General features: G+C 38.0%; 1 protein-coding gene across 4 annotated transcripts in view; it reads left to right on the top strand.

Annotated features, from left to right (window-relative positions):
- PCYT1A (phosphate cytidylyltransferase 1A, choline) overlaps positions 1-19,207 on the top strand; it is a 54,557-nt gene extending 35,350 nt beyond the window's left edge. For all 4 annotated transcript variants that reach the window (XM_023590983.2, XM_004465857.5, XM_004465858.5 and 1 more), the window contains 7 exons: positions 3,169-3,268; positions 8,647-8,763; positions 9,409-9,560; positions 11,363-11,441; positions 12,275-12,417; positions 14,037-14,225; positions 15,116-19,207. In XM_023590983.2, the coding sequence (XP_023446751.1) occupies positions 3,169-3,268; positions 8,647-8,763; positions 9,409-9,560; positions 11,363-11,441; positions 12,275-12,417; positions 14,037-14,225; positions 15,116-15,322 (987 nt within the window). In that variant the 3' untranslated portion in view covers positions 15,323-19,207. The remainder of the gene's footprint in view (positions 1-3,168; positions 3,269-8,646; positions 8,764-9,408; positions 9,561-11,362; positions 11,442-12,274; positions 12,418-14,036; positions 14,226-15,115) is intronic.
- Positions 19,208-19,352: the final 145 nt, after the last annotated feature.

Genomic DNA, 19,352 nt, shown 5'->3' on the forward strand with positions numbered 1-19,352 from the left:
ATAGGAGCTATATTGAGATGTAATTCACATATGTTTAAAGTATACAATTTGAATTTGAATAATTTTTCGTATACTCAGAATTGTACAACCATAATCAATTTTAGAACATTTTCATCACCCCATAAAGAAAACTCCATACCCATTAGCAGTCCCTACCCATTTCTCCCTAACCATCCCAGCCCTGAAAATCACTAATTTACTTTCTTTCTTTGTAGATTTCCCTATTCTGGATAGTTCATTGAAATGGAATCATACGTATTTGGTCTTACATACCTACCTTCTTTCACTTAACATATTTTCAAGTTTTACATGCTGTAGTGTATCAGTATTGTATTCCTTTTTAATTGCCAAATTCCATTTGTTTCTTGAGGTGTAGCTTATATACAGTAAAACACACAAACCTTAAGTGTACAGCTCAATAAATGCTTACATATGTCTACATCTAGGTAATCACTAGTACCTCAGAAGGCTCCCTCATGTCTCCTAGTCAGTATTCTCTCTCCCCAAATTTTATCTTTGTCCTCTGATTACTGTAACCAGAGATTACTTTTGCATGCTTTGACCTTCATCAAATCTGTCTTATTTTCTGAATAAGCATATATTTTTATGAGCACAATTACTATTAAGCATCACTGAGTACTAACTTCTTGTGGATAAAACAGTTTTCTCATTTAATTTGTAGGAAAATCTCTAATAACATCACAAAATTGTCCATGCCCTATTGTTATTTCTTAAAAAATGTTCTGAAGAAGACTATATATATTATGGTATATGATGTATAGGATATGTTTAAATTTTAAATTCTAAGTGAGAACACTGCAGATCCTAAAGAAATTAAAAAGCTTATAAGGGAATATTATGAACAACTTTATGCCAACAAATTTGACCATTTGGATGAAATGGACAAATTCCTAGAAAGAGACAAATGACTCTATCTGACCCAAGAAGAAAGAAAATCTGAATGAACCTATATCAAGTAAAAAAAAATTGAATTAGTCATTAAAAATATTCCCCAAATGCAGCAGTGTTCAGAGATGTTCACCAAGTGCAATGAATGTCCCATGATAATGGAAGGGGTTGTTGATATGGGAGGAGTGGGGTGAGGGGGATGGGGGGTATAAGGGGACCTCATAATTTTTTAATGTAACATTTTTAAAAAAAAGACCAAAAAAAATTTTTTTTAATAAAAAAGTATTCCCAGAAGACAAGCCTAGGCTCAGATGACTTCATTGGTGAATTCTATGAAACATTTAAGGAAGAAATAATACAAATCCTACACAAAAGCTTTCAGGAAATGGAGAAGGGTACACTTCCCAGCTCATTTTATGAGGCCAGATTTTAAAGCCAGGCAGAAACGTCACAAGAAAAGAAAACTACTATCCAGAATCCCTCATAATAAACATAGACACAAAAATTCTTAACTATAATTAGCAAATTGAATCCAGCAACATTTTAAAAGGTTTACAACATGACCAATGTGATTTTTGCCTTGGAATGCAAGGTTGGTTTAACATCCTAAAAACAATGTATGTAATACACCATAATTAATAAAATAAAGGAGAAAAACATAATACAATTATTTCTGTAGATTCAGAAGAAGCATGTGACAAAGTCCAAACCCATTCATTATAAAAATTCTCAACAAACTACAAAAAGAAGGGAGATTCCTCAACCTGATAAAAGGCATTTGTCAAAAACTTATAGCTAACATCATACATTATGGTGACTGCATGCTTTCTACCTAAGATTGGAGACAAGGCAAGGATTGCCACTTCTGTTCAACATTGTATGAGAGATTCTAGCCAGTACAATAAGGAGGAATAAAAAGAAATTTAAAGGTATCCATACTGGAAAGGAAGAAGTTAAAACTGTCCTTTTTCACAGATGATATAATCTCATATATAGGAAATCTTAAGAAACCTAAAAAAGGGAAGCGGACTTGGCCCAGTGGTTAGGGCATCCGTCTACCACATGGGAGGTCCGCGGTTCAAACCCCGGCCTTCCTTGACCTGTGTGGAGCTGGCCCATGTGCAGTGCTGATGCATGCAAGGAGTGCCGTGCCACGCAGGGGTGTCCCCCGTGTAGGGGAGCCCCACACGCAAGGAGTGCGCCCCATAAGGAGAGCCGCTCAGCACGAAAGAAAGTGCAGCCTGCCCACTTGAATGGTGCCGCCCACACAGAGAGCTGACACAACAAGATGATGCAACAAAAAGAAACACAGATTCCCGTGCCACTGACAACAACAGAAGCGGACGAAGAAGAAGATGCAGCAAATAGACACAGAGAACAGACAACCGGGGTGGGGGGGAAGAGGAAATAAATAAATCTTTAAAAAAAAAAAAAACCTAAAAAAGAAAAAAGAATCTCATAAAATAACAGAGTTCAGAAAAGTCACAGGGTGTTAGATTGATACACAGAAATCAATTGCATATATGGGCACACACACACATATCAATTGTATTTCTGAATACTATGAATAATCCAAAAATAAAATTAAGAAAACAATTCCATTCACAATAACATCAAATAAAATAACTAGCAAAGAATTTAACACAAACTCTTAAGTTTGGCCATATATGAAAGGAAGAGCATACCTACCTTATTTCAGTTCTTCCTCTAGAGTAGTATACAATTCATGTAACTTCTCTGAGCCTCATTTTCCTCATCTTTGAATTGAGGATAGTAACTATATAATGCTACTTGCCTTACAGGGTTATTATGAGTGTTAGAACGTATTTACAGTGTAAAGCATTGCACAGGGTTAGTTGTACATAATAAAGCACACAGGTGCTGTTTGCTTCCCAGTCCCCTAGTTGGAGTAAAAAATATACTCACAAACCTTGGAAATTTTTTCACATGGTAAGAGTGTTGGTTTTTCTGCCATGCTGCATAGGAGCCATTATTCTGAATCAGTTATTTGGTACTGTGCTTAGGCTCCCAGTTAGATTACACCATTTTACCCTGAAATCACCAGCAAGCCATTTATCTTTCATACCATGATTTACCCATTTGTTAAAGGTTACAGCTTTGACTTAGCGTTTTTAAATAGCTTTTTTTTCCTTCATGTTATGAAGTTTTAACTGATTGTTCTATAAAGTTGCCATTTTTCAGGTATTTCGATGCGTGCCATTGAATTTAATTTTGGTTTTCTTTGCTTTCCTTTTTAAGGGCTTACGGCAGCCAGCTCCATTTTCTGATGAAATTGAAGTTGACTGTAGTAAGCCTTATGTCAGGGTGACTATGGAAGAAGCCTGCAGAGGAACTCCCTGTAAGTAAATGCCTAATTAACTATATTGTTGTTTTGCTATTGTTTTTAGCATTCAGTTATATTTACCAAATATATACCTACTTTCCATATTCTTCTCTCAGTTTACCTGCTAAGGCTAATGGTGGTAGAAAGGGTAGTTGCCCCGTCTACCTTGCTTTTCTGTTTGGGAGGGTAACTGTAACTGTATATCATAAATTTTCTTTTCTTTTTTTTTTTTTTTTTTAATTACACACTTGCTTCCAGGGCTCTTGTCACAGCTGTGAGATATAGTACAGCAGAGACAGGAAGATATGAAGCTGAGTTGGGTTATAATCTTGTCTATTTTTACAAAGACCCAAAAAAATATTTCAGTCTGTCACATTTTAAATAGCCTTCAGAATTATCCCCACAACCTTCCCACATTCTATCAGTTAGTACCCTAGCTATGATGCTGCTGAGTAATAGAGGACAAACATTTCTGAAGTGGAAGATGCTCATCACTTAATTTTACCTCTATTGATATTATAATTTTCCATATTTTTAAAAGACTCATTATTTTCAAGGCCCACACTCTTTATCTTTATGCTTACTTTACATCATACATTATTAATATGTATTCCAGATACTCTCCCTATTTTGGGAAATTGGTTTAAACCAAAAGTAGTAGTTATGAATGGAGAATCCTATGGGCAGCTGTCCTTCTCTGTAAATCCTCCAATTCTCTACCTTTTTTCTAATCCCTTTTCATTTCTTCTGATTACTATGGTAAGTCTTCTCTCTACTTTAAACATAGGGCTGGACTTAGAACCAGATAAGCATGGGGGATAAGAGGCAATTATAGCCCCCAATTTGTACATTTCTGGTATTTAGAAAATATTCGTGGTTAAGTCTTAACTGTGTTAATATATTTGCTCTCTTTTGTAACTGAGGAGCTTGTTAAATATGAATAGAAATGAATGCTGAACAGTGTGAGGCCAGGGATTATAGTTTTGGGGGATTATAGTTTTGGGGTCCTCAAACAAAGAGGCTAATTCCAGGTAATGCTTTTGTTTTGCGAAAGAGTTTAGATACACCTCATGCTGATAACAACCCTCCAGATTCATGGTGTGATTTTTGGGTTTGGCTCCCCTCAGGTGAATAATAGGTAGGCTAATGGAGCAGGATAAAATGACAAGGATAGGTCTGAAAACAAAAAGGCTGTTTGCTAGCGGCTGTAATAGTGGCAGGTCAAATTTCAAAATGCCAACAGACAGATCAAGGGTCACATTCAGACATTAGATAGTAGAGCATGTTGAAGACAAGAACTTTTTACTTAACTCTCTAGGGATACACATCTGAATGATTCAGGACCTCACTCAAATCTGATCAAATTAGTTATATCACCAGTTTATTGCTAATTTATCCACATAACTATTTGTGGTACCTAAGTATGTATACTGTTCCCAAGTTTTGAAGCTTATACTTAACAAGCACTGACTAATAAAACATTTTTAAAATTTTAGAATAGAATTTTACAAGTAAGTCACCTTTGAGATTATCTACTTTGTAGTCTCTTCATTATATACATGCGATAACTAAGGTCCATAGAAACTAAGAAGTAAAGACTCCCCTAGGAAAACAGATAATTAGTGACAGGATAGGATTAGAGCTAAAACCTAGGTCTTTCTGACCTTGTGCTTTTTTCACCATGGAGTGGTGCTACTCTTTGTAGATATTAGTTTATAAACAATAGACAAACTGTTGCAAAATGATTACATTTTAAGTGGAACTAATAGTCAAAAAAATTAGTCTATAAAGTTTGTCATTCTAATTTGACCTCTGGCTTTTCTTCTACATCTCATCCTCTCTGTTCTTTGTCAAATAACCAAGTAACTGTATTCATGCCAATGCAGGACAAGGACTAAACATACCATAGATAGTGAATTTTAAACCAGTAACTGGTATAAGGGGACATGTCTCCTCCTCTCTCCAGGTTTTTGCTAGGGAAGTTAAAGAAATTAAAGAAAGAAGTTTGTGTAATCTAGAGAAAATCCAGAGGAAAAACAAATATGGCTTGAGAAATAAGAAAACTCAGCTTTGGGAGTCTTTTGGAAAATGGAAAAAAAAAAAATCAGCATGCTTCACTTGGAGAAAGGAAGAAAAAGGGAGAGACCTGAAGGGTGATGGAAAATCTGTTACAGACAGAATGTTTCAGTGATAGGTATTTGGGAGAATATAACAAAAGAGACAATAAATTGAAACCAGGTCTGTTCTGCCTAGAGTAGGACATCTGGTTACTTAGCCAGGAGTAGTATGACTATATCATAAAATCAGGACAATTTTGAGAGGGAAGGGGGCTTGCTGACGTAACGGGAAATTGGATGCTGATTCCTGCTGCAGCTTTGATGAACCTTGAAAATGTTATGTTGGGTGAGAGAAGCCAGGCTTAGGGGGGGATCACATATTATATAATTCTTTTATATGAAATATCTGGAACAGGCACATCCATAGAGCCAGAGGGTAAATTGGTGGTTGCTGAGGGGAACGGGGTGTGATTACTTAATGGGTACAGAGTGTTTTTCTGGGATGATGAAAACATTTTAACATAGCTGTCATCCCCAGGGGTTTCCATGTGTCCCTTTGTTTTGCTGTTTCTAACTATGGATTAATTTGAATCTTCCAGAGTTTAATGTGAAGGGACTCATATAGTATGTACCCTTTTTGTCTGTCTTCTTTTAGGCAGTGTAGTTGTTTTAAGATTCATCCATGTTGTGACCTGGATCAGTAATTCATTCTTTTTTGTCTCCAGGTAGGAGTCCACTGTATGGTTGTGCTATAGTCTCTCCATTCACATATTGATGGTCATTTGGGTTGTTTTCATTTTGGGACTGTTACAAATGGGGCTGCTATGAACCTTCATGTAAAATAAAAATAATATGCTGAGACAACAGGCGTAAATCAGGGGGTACAGTCATCTTGGTCATTAGCCACTTGGTAAAAGAAAAGCTTACTCCAGGACCTCATACATGGGGAGCAGGCACTTAATCCTGAGCTATATCCACTCCTCAATGAGAGTTGGTTTTTCATTTGTTTGTTTTTGGAAAGTACCTGGGATTGAACCTGGGACCTTGCTTGAGCTACATCTGCTCCCTGAAAAGCTTACTCTTGCTTTCTCTTTCAGACTTTCTAGTTCAACAGTGGCCCCTTCTGGCCACTTGGTTAATATACAAGACTGGGTTTGCCAAGTACAGGGTTTAGTGATAAGGAATTGAGATGTTGGATTGGAGGGAAGAAGGCTAGGGAAACAAGAGGTACAACTGAGATTGGTCAGAGAAAGGATTCAGTGACACACCTGGCCTAATAGGGTGTGATTAACTACACTGACAAACAGTCACTCAATCAGCAACATTCTCTACTATTACCACCATCCAGGAAATGTGTTTACTTAGCTAAATCTGCCTTATCCTATTTTGCCCTTCAGTGTAGCATCTAACAACAGCGAAGTCGTCTTAAATTTTTTTTATCCTTTGTTATTTTAGAATCAAATAAAGCGAGCGCATAGCACCTGTGGATTTGTCTAGGAAAAATGGTAGTATGTTAGTGACTTAATGGTTATGATTTCTAGGCTGTAGAAGAAGGATTATACTACTGAGAATTTGAATTTGTTTTGATTTTTTTTTGTTTTGTTTTATAGATGAGCAAAGTGGGAGTTAAGGAAGTTAAGGTCACACAGGGAGCTCATTGGCAAGCTTTGATTAAAATCCTTTTGACTCTTAAATCCATCATACCATTTCTCAGTTTTTCATTGTATTTATTTTAATTTTAAAATTTTATTTCCTATATTATAAAATTAATACATTCCCATGATTTAACACTCAAAAAGTATAAAAAGGGTATACAGTGAAATGTCTTCCTTTCATAGCCACCTAGTTCCCCTCTTATTAGAGGTAACCAATATTACCAGTTTCTCGTGGATAGCCAAGCAAATAGGTTATATGCCCCTCCCCCTTTTAGGGGTGTATCATGATATATTTAACTACTTTTCCATTAGAATTTAGGTTGTTTCCCAACCTTTGCTATTGCAATGCTGCAATGAATAACCTTGTAAAATATATTTACAAGTATATATGTGAAATTTCTAGAATTGGAATTGCTGGGTAGGAGGGCATGAGCATCAGTCATTTGCCTTTTGATAGATATTGACTAATTGCTCTTACGAGTTGTACCAATTTATATTCCTGTCAGCAAAGTATGACTTCTTGTTTTAAAAGTTACTGTTATTGAGGATAAAGCTATCTGAAAAGAGAAGTCCTCTTGAGGACCAGGTTCTTTTTCCTTGATTCACTGCTCTCAGGACAGGAGGGATATAGATCTTATCCCCACCCCACATATGGTATATCTGATGAGGCTCTGACCTTTTCTTCTCCAGATTGATACAGCTGTTGCTTCTGTTATTTCCTGCTGCTACAGTGAAATAGCTCTTCCATTTTTCCGTGTAATGGGAATGAATTACTAGGACACTAGTAATTCATCTAATATGTTAGTATCATTCTTTGTCTGTTTATTTGGCTTTAGAACTAGTCTTATACCTCAGGAGATAATTTCCTGGCTTCTCTTTCATATGCCAGTACCACTAAAAATCAGTTTACAGTCAGTTCTCTATTATACTCACTAATGGAGGGAAGAAAAGGAAAAGATACAATGAAAAGTCCTAGGGTATTTGTATTTGATTTTCAAATACTTAGTGTATCATTCTCTTCTCTGAAAACTTAACACCATACTCACTATAAAGGAGAAATGCTTAAAGAAATTTGTCTTTTATCATAGAGCAGGAATTGAAGGGTGAATTTGTAGTTGAGAAACAATAAATGGATAACTGGTCCACTTAACTATTTACCGTCCCTCTTTTTTTTTTTTAATCTCACCTTCTGGATCGCCTCTTACTTACTGGACAAGTAGTAGGGAGGTTTATTTTCAAAGTAGAGTATTAGTAATTAGGAATCAAGGCAACCTGAGAAAGAGGGAGCAAGCAGCCAGAGTATAGTAGAAAGTTTAAATATAAAGTGAAGATGAGGATTTTGAAGTCCAGGACTTACCATTGCATAGTTCTCTCCTTTCACTTCTAAAATAACTTTAAGATAAAGCAATCATGAAATTCAGTTGCTTGAGCAGTCTGATACAGTCAAGCTAACAAAGGGGGTTAGTGGAGATGATACCAAGTGGGTATTTGTAGTCAAGGAAGTCTATGATGTTATTCCTCACAATCCCAATGAGTCACTGAATTAAGGTGAATACCCAGAGAACATCTTAAAAGAGGGCTATGCAAGAATGGTACAATCATGCAGTGCCATTTCCTTGTTGTCAAATATAAAGTGTTGAATCAGTGTATTTCTGTGTTAAATTATTTCCTTTGGATTTAGATGACCGGCCTGTGAGGGTTTATGCAGATGGAATATTTGACTTATTTCACTCTGGTCATGCCCGGGCTCTGATGCAAGCAAAGAACCTTTTCCCTAATACATATCTCATTGTGGGAGGTAAGAAAACATCTTATGATTTTAGGTGCTGTCCAGAAAAAGATTATAGAATCTTCTTTCTCTGTCCTATCTTTTATATCCTGAGTTTCCATTTTTAAATGAATGATATTTTATAACTTCTCTATAACATGAATTTTATGAGGTACCAGCAGCCTTAACCTGGAGAGTGGTCTTATTGACCTGAAATGTCTAGAATATATCTCACTGCTTTTTAGCTGAGTTTCTCCAGTCATGGGCGCAACACTGACCTCTGTTTCCTAGTTAAGAATGACATTTGCTCGAGATTTCAGTTTATCATTTTGGATCAAATGAAGTACAAAAGTCTGCCAAGCAAATGTTAAACTTAATAGATGCAGAAATGCTTATAGCAGGTTCATTTCAAAGACAAAGATCTCAGTCCCCTGTTGTATCCTGTCTTCTCCAAAGCATGAACTTATTATTTTTAGTGAGTATTGCTCTAGTATTTATATCTTGGATTAGGAAAAGCATTGTTACTCAGTCTGGGCTATATCCAGAAGATTATTTTCTGAGTGGGAAGAATGGTTGCAGTCTTAGATAGTGAGAGAAGGTGGGAGAGGTTGATGACTAGGGAATGGTTAAAGCAAAGGGACCTTGACTTACAACTTTATGATGTGGTGAACTCAGTCTGCAGCGATGAGCTAACACACAACTTCAAAGGCTTCACAGTGATGAACGAAAGTGAGCGCTATGATGCAGTGCAGCACTGCCGCTATGTGGATGAAGTGGTGAGGAATGCCCCCTGGACCCTGACGCCCGAGTTCCTGGCAGAACACCGGGTAAGATATTGGGCGCATGATTCCATTTCGCATAATCCCCTCAATTCTCAAGGCTTCTGGCTTTTGGACTAGTTCCATTAGCCTATTTCACTTCTTCCTTCTATTTAAGTTTCATATAAAGGAGATACGGTGATATTACTACTACTACTAGTCATCCTTGACATTTATGTGGCATTTGATGGTTTACAAGCACTTTTACATTCACTATATTTCATTTGCTCCTTACAACTGCCCTGTGGATTAGTTATTTCTACTTCATAGATAAGGATCAAGGCCCAGAGAGACCTAATAACTTGCTCCTAATCACACTGTGCAAGGCTGGGAATTGAACTCTTCAGTTGTGTGGTTTTCCCCTCACATGATAACTGTTTCTACTCTCATAGCATATAGTCTTTTTAGAATATACATCACTCCAGCCATGCTCTTAGGAGTTCACATTCCAGGAGACAGGTCAGATAAACACAAACCTTTCTTGAATTGACTTAAATTAAGTTTGAGGGCTTTTGATATGGAACAAGAATTTATGTGGGATCAGAAACCAGAGATGTTTTTTACTTTTACTTAGTGAGTTAGTATTATAGAACCCCTTACCTCCTTTTAATTCTCCCACGTTAAACCAACAGACTTCCTACAAATGTAGGGTACAAAAGGTGAGAAGGATTAGTCAGACCAGGTTGGAGGACCTCAAGCTTGAACCAGCAAACATATTGTTCTCCGCCAGGATATGTGGAATGTTGCAGAGAATGAAGATGGCCAAGGTGCTTTTAGAGTAATATTTGGGAAGGCTAGGAGATTTGTTGTAACTATTTCATATTAGGACGACCTCTCTAGCTTTTCTACATCAACATTCATCAGGGAGTGGCACCAAAGGTGATAAACAAGATTATTCCCAGCAACACGGCTAGGCAGACCCCAGGCAGTATAAAATCAGAGGAACTTCCAGCTTCCCTTTTCTCCTTGTTATGTATATCCTGAACCATAGTCTTGCTTGCTCCCCCATTCTTAATTTTTACTTTGCTATCTGTGGTTCCCTGACAAGTTGCTCACGGGTAATTGAGATGTTAGTTGAGAGTCCCTGACATAGACCTAATGGGTGTGCTTTGTGCTACAGTGGCTTCTGAGAGTTGGGTATGTGGTATTAGCAGTTATATTAGCAAAAGGCCTCTGACCTGTTCAGGAAGGAGTAAATAAGTGAGGTTTTAGCATGCTTCTCAGAAAGATTGATTCCAGTGCTACATCATCTCTTCTCAGTCATGTAAGCAATATTAATAGTAATAAAGCTATAGATTCTGAAATCTAAAGGTCTTTTATGGCTTTGAGTTTTATATTTTTCAGGAGTATAGAGGTTACCATTCCAGTAAAAAGGCTCTTGGTTGCTATTTTTATATTCTCACTCATCTCATGGACTGAGAGAGCAACCAGTTGAACAAACAAGTAACCTCTTTTTCAAACTTTTGAAAACTCTAATTTAACCAATCCTTATAGGTCCAAAAGGGTGGTGAGATTTCCTGTCTTCTTTCCTAGGCCCTGCCCTCTAATTAGCTCACCAGCAAATCCTCTAGCCCTATAACCACAACATGGTGACACTTTCACTAGACCAGAATAGCCAGGTTGTGTGGTTTGGGAATGAATCATAGAATTAATAAGCAAAGCAAAGTAGAGGTAGAGAGGGGGGAAAAGTCTATTTGAGATCTAGCCTCTGTTTTGTTTTGTTTTTCCCTTTTTCTAGGCCTGGGTATATCCATTGGTTCTTTCTGAATGACAATTATCCTGGGCTTTAAATGATGTTTCGTTATTTTCAGATTGATTTTGTAGCCCATGATGACATCCCTTATTCTTCTGCTGGGAGTGATGATGTTTATAAGCACATCAAGGAAGCAGGTAGGTTGTTGCATATATCCTCACTTTATGGGGTCTCAGAGGCAGCTGCAGAGATTAAACTACTTTACTACTTTACAGAGGAATATTTGTATACTGAGATATTCAATTATCCTCTTTGAGGTCACACTTTGGATTAGTGATAATCTGAGTATAGCACTGTTATCTGTCAGCTCTAAGCACCTACTCTTGATAGCTCTCTTAATTTCAAGAAGTCTCTCTCTCTTTTTTTTCTTAATATTAGAGCCTTGTGGTTCCTCCTTTCATTACCTCTGCCTTTGATCTGATCTTCCTGTTTGTCACATATCTCCAGATTTCACTTAGTAATAGCAGATTCTGCTTTTTGAGGAAAGAAAAGGAATGTTCCCACTTCTATCTAGTTTTTTTTTTTTTTAATTTTTTTTTTTTTTTTATTTAATTCCCCCCCCCTCCCCTGGTTGTCTGTTCTTGGTGTCTATTTGCTGCGTCTTGTTTCTCTGTCCACTTCTGTTGTCGTCAGCGGCATGGGAAGTGTGGGCGGCGCCATTCCTGGGCAGGCTGCTCTTTCTTTTCACGCTGGGCGGCTTTCCTCACGGGCGCACTCCTTGCGCATGGGGCTCCCCCATGCGGGGGACACCCTTGCGTAGCAAGGCACTCCTTGCGCGCATGAGCGCTGCGCATCGCCAGCTCCACACGGGTCAAGGAGGCCCGGGGTTTGAACCGCGGACCTCCCATGTGGTAGACGGACGCCCTAACCACTGGGCCAAAGTCCGTTTCCCACTTCTATCTAGTTTTAATGCCTGAGTTAACCAGAATTTCACAGCATTTGTCTGTTTGTACACGTCTTTTTGGGTTAGGTATGTTTGCTCCAACACAGAGGACAGAAGGTATCTCCACATCAGACATCATCACCCGAATTGTCCGGGACTATGATGTGTATGCAAGACGAAACCTACAGAGGGGCTACACAGCTAAGGAACTCAATGTCAGCTTTATCAACGTGAGTTCCAACCCTCAGCCCAAAGTTCTCTTGCCTTCCATTCCATCTGAATTGAGCTGATTTTTGGGTCTCCTATAATTATCATCCTCAAAGCTCAATAAATGTATCTTTACTGATCACAGAAAACACTATGGTAAAACCTTCACAAAGAGAATAAAACAGAGGTAGTTTCTGCCCTTATTATCTAGTATCAACATTCTAATAATATAAGGACACACAACTAATGAAATAAATAAGAATCTGTAACTTAGATAGTATGGTATTTATATCAAATACATTTAAAACAATGGCTCTTAACCTTTTTTGATTGAATGGTCTTTTGAAACTCTGATGAAAGCTATGGCTTTTCTCCCTGTATATATAGTTTAACACATTTTGCATGCACTTTCTCAAGGTACATGGACCTAAGCTTTTAAATTTGATTTATAAAAGCAAAGTTTATGTTAGGTTGATACTCCCTTTAAAAACAATCACTATACTTTTTTTTTCTTTTAGAAGTTACTGGTGATTGAACCTAGGACTTTGTACGTGTAAAGCAGGTGCTCAACCACAGAGCTATATCCACTCCCCTACTATACATTTTTTTATGTAAATTATACCTCAAAAAAGTTGATTTTAAAAGAAAAAAAAGCTGCTTACTCTATTTTCTAAATAAGTAGTTTATCAGGCATCTTCCACTGCTCTCAGCTCTGAATTATGCTATAAGGATAAGTGAATGGTTTCATCTAAATATGATTTATCTCTGCAGATAAATCCTAGCCATTGTTATCACCTACTACAAATCTTTATTTCTTCATAAAACTTAGGTGTTTAAAAGTCTTAAACTGGAGTGGAAGTAGCTCAAGCAATTAGGTGCCTCCCTCCCACATGGAAAGCCCCAGGTTTGGTGTCTGGTACCTCCTAAAAAAAAAAGTCTTATACTTATTCCCTTTCTTCTTTATGACCTGGAAATTATGAGAATACTTTTTATTTGGCTAAACATTTCTCCACAGAGGGTTCAAATGACTTTCCCTTAACTTTAGGAAAGTTGATCGGACCAAATAGTACCATTTTCATTTTGCAGATAAGCACATGGACCTCCAAATAACAAAACAAATAAAACAATTCTTCTAAAAGCATAGAATAAGCCAGTGACAGAAGAAAAAAATCCGATATAATAAATTAATTAAATAAGTAATTAAAAAATACAGTACTTCCACTTTCAAACTATTATAGCTCACTTCTTGGAATATTGTGCCGCAATCTCATTGCTACCTATACATCTCCATCTAGAATGGGGTTTAGGTTATGCTGAACATACTTATGTTCCAAGTTTATATTTTGTTTTAAAAGAAATGACTTGATTTGGCTACATGCCTCTCTATTATTGGGCCAGCCCTATAAATTTAGTTTAGTCCTGGACTTCTACAACATTAGTCTTATCACACTTTAGTGTAAGAATACCATCAAGAGCATATCATATCTGTTACTATGCTAAAATGTGGGGTAGCTTAAAGCAAGGTGATTCCAAAGACTGGAAAGAATGTCAACAGAGTGCTTGAACCATATTTTTTCTTTCCCTTTTGGTAGGTGAGATCAAAGTGAATATTATTTCTTAAAACAGTTATTTCTTTACATAGGAGAAGAAATACCACTTGCAGGAGCGAGTTGACAAAGTAAAGAAGAAAGTGAAAGATGTGGAAGAAAAGTCAAAAGAATTTGTTCAGAAGGTAGAGGAAAAAAGCATTGACCTCATTCAAAAATGGGAGGAGAAATCCCGAGAATTCATTGGAAGTTTCCTGGAAATGTTTGGTCCAGAAGGAGCACTGGTATGTTCTTTCCCACTGGACAATTCAGTGAATTTCAGGAAAATTCAGGGAATTTCCATGCTGAGGAAAGAATCATAGAATCCTTTACCAGAAAGGAACATCAACATCAAGGAGTTATCTAATATGTATCCCATATCTGGACAGAACTATATTTCAACTATCTCCAAAAAGTTCTTTAAAATCTTTACGAAAGAGGTTGCACATTCTCCATAATAATTTTGCCAGCTCTCTACCAATCTCTGTATTTAGTAATAAGACAAGCAAATAGCCTCTCCCAGCTTGCTCTTATTTAGATAAAGGGAAAGGAAAGAATAAAGAATAGTAAAAAGAAAGCTCTCTCCACTACCAACAGGTGCTTCAGAATCCCTGGCTAAGGTGGGAATTCTGTGCTTGAGAAATAGTCTTTTCAAGCCTATTGCAGAGTAAATGTATAGCTATTCAGCAAGTGAGCTATAGATTATATATCAGGAAGGATCAAACCGTGAGACTGTTTGAATACTAGGATAGATTATTCAGGGAGAACACAGAATTTCCTTTTCAGAGAACTTTAAAACTGGGATATGTACACTTTTATCTGAGTTAGTTCCTTTGTTTTTGCCTGGAGCCTGGATTAGACTAAATAGTCTTCTGACAATTCCTTTGACATAGAAGTCAAGATTTGGTGACTACTGATAGCAGGTGAGAACCCTTATTAAATTAAATAAGTAGTGAAGCATAGACTACTTTAGGGAGGAAATTGCTTAGCATTATAGCTATGCCCCTCTTCTGACTTACTGGGCCACTTTTAACATTACAAAGGGAAGTTAGGATAACTTGAAATTTCATATCCTCCAATGGTGACTTAGTAGGATTCATAGGTTTCTTCTAACTCTTCCTTTTGGTCTCTTCAGAAACATATGCTGAAAGAGGGAAAAGGCCGGATGCTGCAGGCCATCAGTCCAAAGCAGAGTCCCAGCAGCAGCCCTACTCGTGAACGTTCCCCCTCCCCCTCTTTCCGATGGCCCTTCTCTGGCAAGACCTCCCCACCCACCTCTCCAGCAAACCTCTCCAGGCACAAGGCTGCAGCCTATGATATCAGTGAGGATGAAGAGGACTAATTTGCCATCCCTTCTCCCCTTCCCCTCTCTTTGTCCCGTCACCTTCAGAGGCTCTCTGTTGAATTCCAAATTGTGATCCCAACACTAAACCCAAGGACAGCTACAAAGGAAAGAGTTTTGGGACAAGAGAACCTGGGATGGGGAAACCAAACAGCCTATCCTCCAAGAGGCATCCATTGCCCACACCAAGGAAGAGGCTGACTACACCTTAGAAACCTGTTCTGCATCCATCTACTCTCTCCAAGGACTTTGCTTTATTCTTTGTGTTCATGTGATCTTGACAGGGAAATTATCATTTTTATTAATTTTTTAAAAATTAGTCTTTCAAATGGAGTAAGTAGAACTAATATTTTGCCCCTGAGGAGTGGGCAGAAGGAAGTGGTGAAATTACCCAGAGGCCTTTTCTTCACACTATCGTGTTTGCCTTCTGTTTTAAAGCAGACTGACTTGCCAAGTCCTTCAAGCAGTGAGCCATGCTGATGGGTGAATTGGGATATATTATAAGTTTGGTTTCCTGAAGGAAAAAAAAAGCTGAGTAATTCAGTCAGAAATCCCCTAAATGGACTGCTGGCACACATGCCACTGTGGGAAGAAGGAGATCTGAGCCTAACTTTTCTTACTACCTGAGGAGTTTCTTGTTGGACCCAGTGGGATCCATGAAGACACTGACGGGGATTGTACCAGACTACATGGCATCAACTATGGTTTTCCTGCTCTGCTCCTCTTCTCAGAAAACTGTTATCCAGTTATTTAAGAACACTTGGCAATCTTTTTCCTACAGTTTACCTTTAAAAAAAAAAAAAGAGTACTTCTTAGGGTTGCTGTGATTGAAGCGGGGGAGACCATGCTCAGTCCTATACAAAACAGTTTAGATTAATTTCCTCCTGGGAGGAAGTCCCTGGCCTGCCACTCCTATTTCAATGGTATTACCTAGCTTTTTACAAAGAATAATTTGCAAATATCGGCAATTTGAACATGGTGTATTAATCCATGTTGCTTAGAGCCATATTGAATATGCAGAGAGGTTTGCACAAAACATAGAGGCAAAAGCATAAGGAAGCACCTCCCTTTCTAATGCAAGAAGAGGCTTATCTTGACCTCTACCCCTCTTAAGAATGTTCTTGACTGGAACCAGTGCTCCATAGAGTGTTTCTTTTCCTCTGAGATCTGCAGCTGGAAAGAACTTCCCTCCCCAGCCCCCCAGCAAGCCACAAAGCATGGGTTCACATTACAAAAGTGTGGTAGCTTCACTTTCTTTTATTTTCTCCCATGTGCCTGGTGGTTATAGTCACCTCTCCTGTTAAGTGACCCAGGGGACTCACCACTTAAATTTTACATCAAAGAATGCTGACATTTAACACTGTGCTTTTGAGCATGAGCTCATTTTTAAACCTCCAGCATCCTATCTCCTCAGCTACATGACCTGGCAGATCATTAACCGCCAGTAATCCTGTATCTAGGTTCAGGAAAAAATTGGTTATTCTAGGCCCCACTATCACTCATAAACACACCTTCTCTGGGTTTTAGTGTTAATGTTTCCAGTTAAGAAACTCACATTTTATCTTTTTCTTTCCCATTTGCTAGGGTTCAGAGGTTCCCATGGTCCCTTCCTGAACACTTTCTGGTGAAACTGGCTCTTCTGCCTGGGGGTCAGAGGCTGGAATTATTGCCTGCCTGCATAGCAGAACTACCTGGGTTCTTAAAACTCAGATCACCTAGAGAAGCAGAGCAAGGCAAAGTAAAGGAACAGAGGGGGAAACCTCTTATTGTCCCTATGGCCTATGAAAACTTCACTTCCAGTTCTTCTCCTAAAGTCCTATTTTTTACTGTCAAATTTGGTTCACACAGGCTTTGACTTGGGATTCTTTCTTTGAAACAAGTGAAGTTAATGTTTTCTGATACTACCCAGCTCATATGATCACGTTTTAACTTTTCTGCATCAGGCTTCCCTCTTTGGGAATTCTGCCTGTTTCTTTCTGGCTTCTTTACTCCGGTGGTCCTTCCCTCACAACACATATTACCCAAAAGTATTTGAAAAGGGACATGCCCAGAGTGTGGTTTTCCTCCCTGCAGTCACTCCTCTCAGCTATATTTTCTGGGTGCCAATCATTTGGGCCTTCCTCCTCTCCACTTTCAGTGGGCTTCTTTTGGCATTTCTTATCCCTGGAATATGACCTTTAGGCTGATCATCTGTGGGACTGCTAGGGCCAACCTGTGCACACGGTCTTGGAAGATTCCCACACCCCTTTTGGTGTGCCACTACTGCTTCAGTCTCCTAACACTAGTAAATTTTCAAATAATTTTGACTGAAGGCAAAACTTTTATGGCAGCCACAGAGATTAAACCATATTAAGTACCTTGAGATAAATGTGATCCTAGGTGCTGGTCAAGGGTGAGTGGATGGAGGAAGCTGTTGGAATGATGCATTATTTGATCATTTGTGCCTAATTAAATAAGGTTTGAAGATTGTATACCACAGCCACACCTGTGATCCGTAAATCCTCAAATATTTAACAGCTATGGCGCTACTTCCTTGAGTCCTATATGCAAGAAAACAGCCAGAATGGGCCAAGTATGGCAAAGATGGGAGAACTTTAAAAGTTGGTTGGTCTCAGTGCTCTGAGATGCAAGATAGGAGGCTGGAGACAGAAGCCCTGTAGCTGGTGCTGAGGCTGTGCCATTTCATCAGTTACATTGTGGTTGACACCAAGCAGAAAGTTCACTTCATAGTCTCTACTCAGGAGCACTGAAGAATAGAAGTTGAAACTTTAAAGGATAGAAATGGATCATTTGTACGGCTGTAGTTGCTTCTCATAGCTAGAGCCAAAGATCATCACTTTTGCGATGCTTGGGTAAGAATATTAGGGATGAGTGGAGTTTGAAACTCCTACAGAGGAGAAAAAGTATGAGAAGTTTACCTTTTCCATCATTGATAACTTCTTAGGCAGCACCTGGGTTACATTTTTTATTTTACTTGTGACCAGACAGGGGGTCAGGCAGTCTCTGGATATTCATTCCACAGTGGTTCTGCACAGAGCTTTTGTTACTCTATTTCTGCATTATCTTTGCTGTGGATAAGTTTTCTGGAGCTTAGTGGCTTTTAATCCTATTCCAGATCCCTTATCTAAAATCTTTCCAAATCAATTATATTTTGCTGCTTAAATTCCATTCCATAACAGCCATAGCATCTAAATTTTGTCAGCATACCTATCACCGGGAGTTGAAACAATAACACAGGTAGAAAAAAAAATCCCTTAACAATGTTTTTAACTAATGGTATTTTTTTTAAGCTTATCAATATAAGTATTTTTAAAGGTTATATTTTTCAAAGTCATAACAATGATTGTTTTTGTTTTCTCTCATAGAATAGATTGTCATGGGATAAAGAATGGTCCCTACCTTCTATTTTTCCAAATAAATAAGTAGAACATGTTCTTGGGATTTTACAATTAAATGTTAATTTTCTTAAAAAGAAAAAAAAGATTTCTGTTGCCAAAGTTTTATGTTAATACTCAGATTGGGGTAGAAAACAAAAGCACCACATTTAACTTTAACTGCTAGGTTAGGATGACTCAGGTTGTGTTCCTTTAGGTTCAAAGTGGACCTTTCCACCTTTCTTCAGGAGGCACTGACTATTTGGAACCCAAAGACTTGATTTATGAGATTGTTTGGTAATGATGATCCTGAAAAGGAAACAAAAAAAGTCTTGGAAAGAAATGCTGGCTTTGGCATGAATGTTAGCCTCATCATCAAAGCCCAAGTCCACAGAAAAGTTTTCCTCAATTGGTGTTCAGCATATCATTTTCCTATCTGAGTGTTATTAATTTGTTCAGTTATTTTGGCTTTTTTCATTTAGCCAAATAAAGGCAAAGTGATTTTACCCAACGTTTCCTGTATTTTTGAATTTTTGACCTGGCATACCTGTGTGTGATACGTTTTATGTGTTTGGGGCTTTTACCTGTATTCCCAATTCCTTTGTTTAGCATCCTAATTTCTCTTCTCAAAATCAAGCTCCATGACCATATTATGG

The sequence above is a fragment of the Dasypus novemcinctus genome, chromosome 4, assembly GCF_030445035.2.
Source record: "Dasypus novemcinctus isolate mDasNov1 chromosome 4, mDasNov1.1.hap2, whole genome shotgun sequence".
Classification (NCBI taxonomy): Eukaryota; Metazoa; Chordata; class Mammalia; order Cingulata; family Dasypodidae; genus Dasypus; species Dasypus novemcinctus.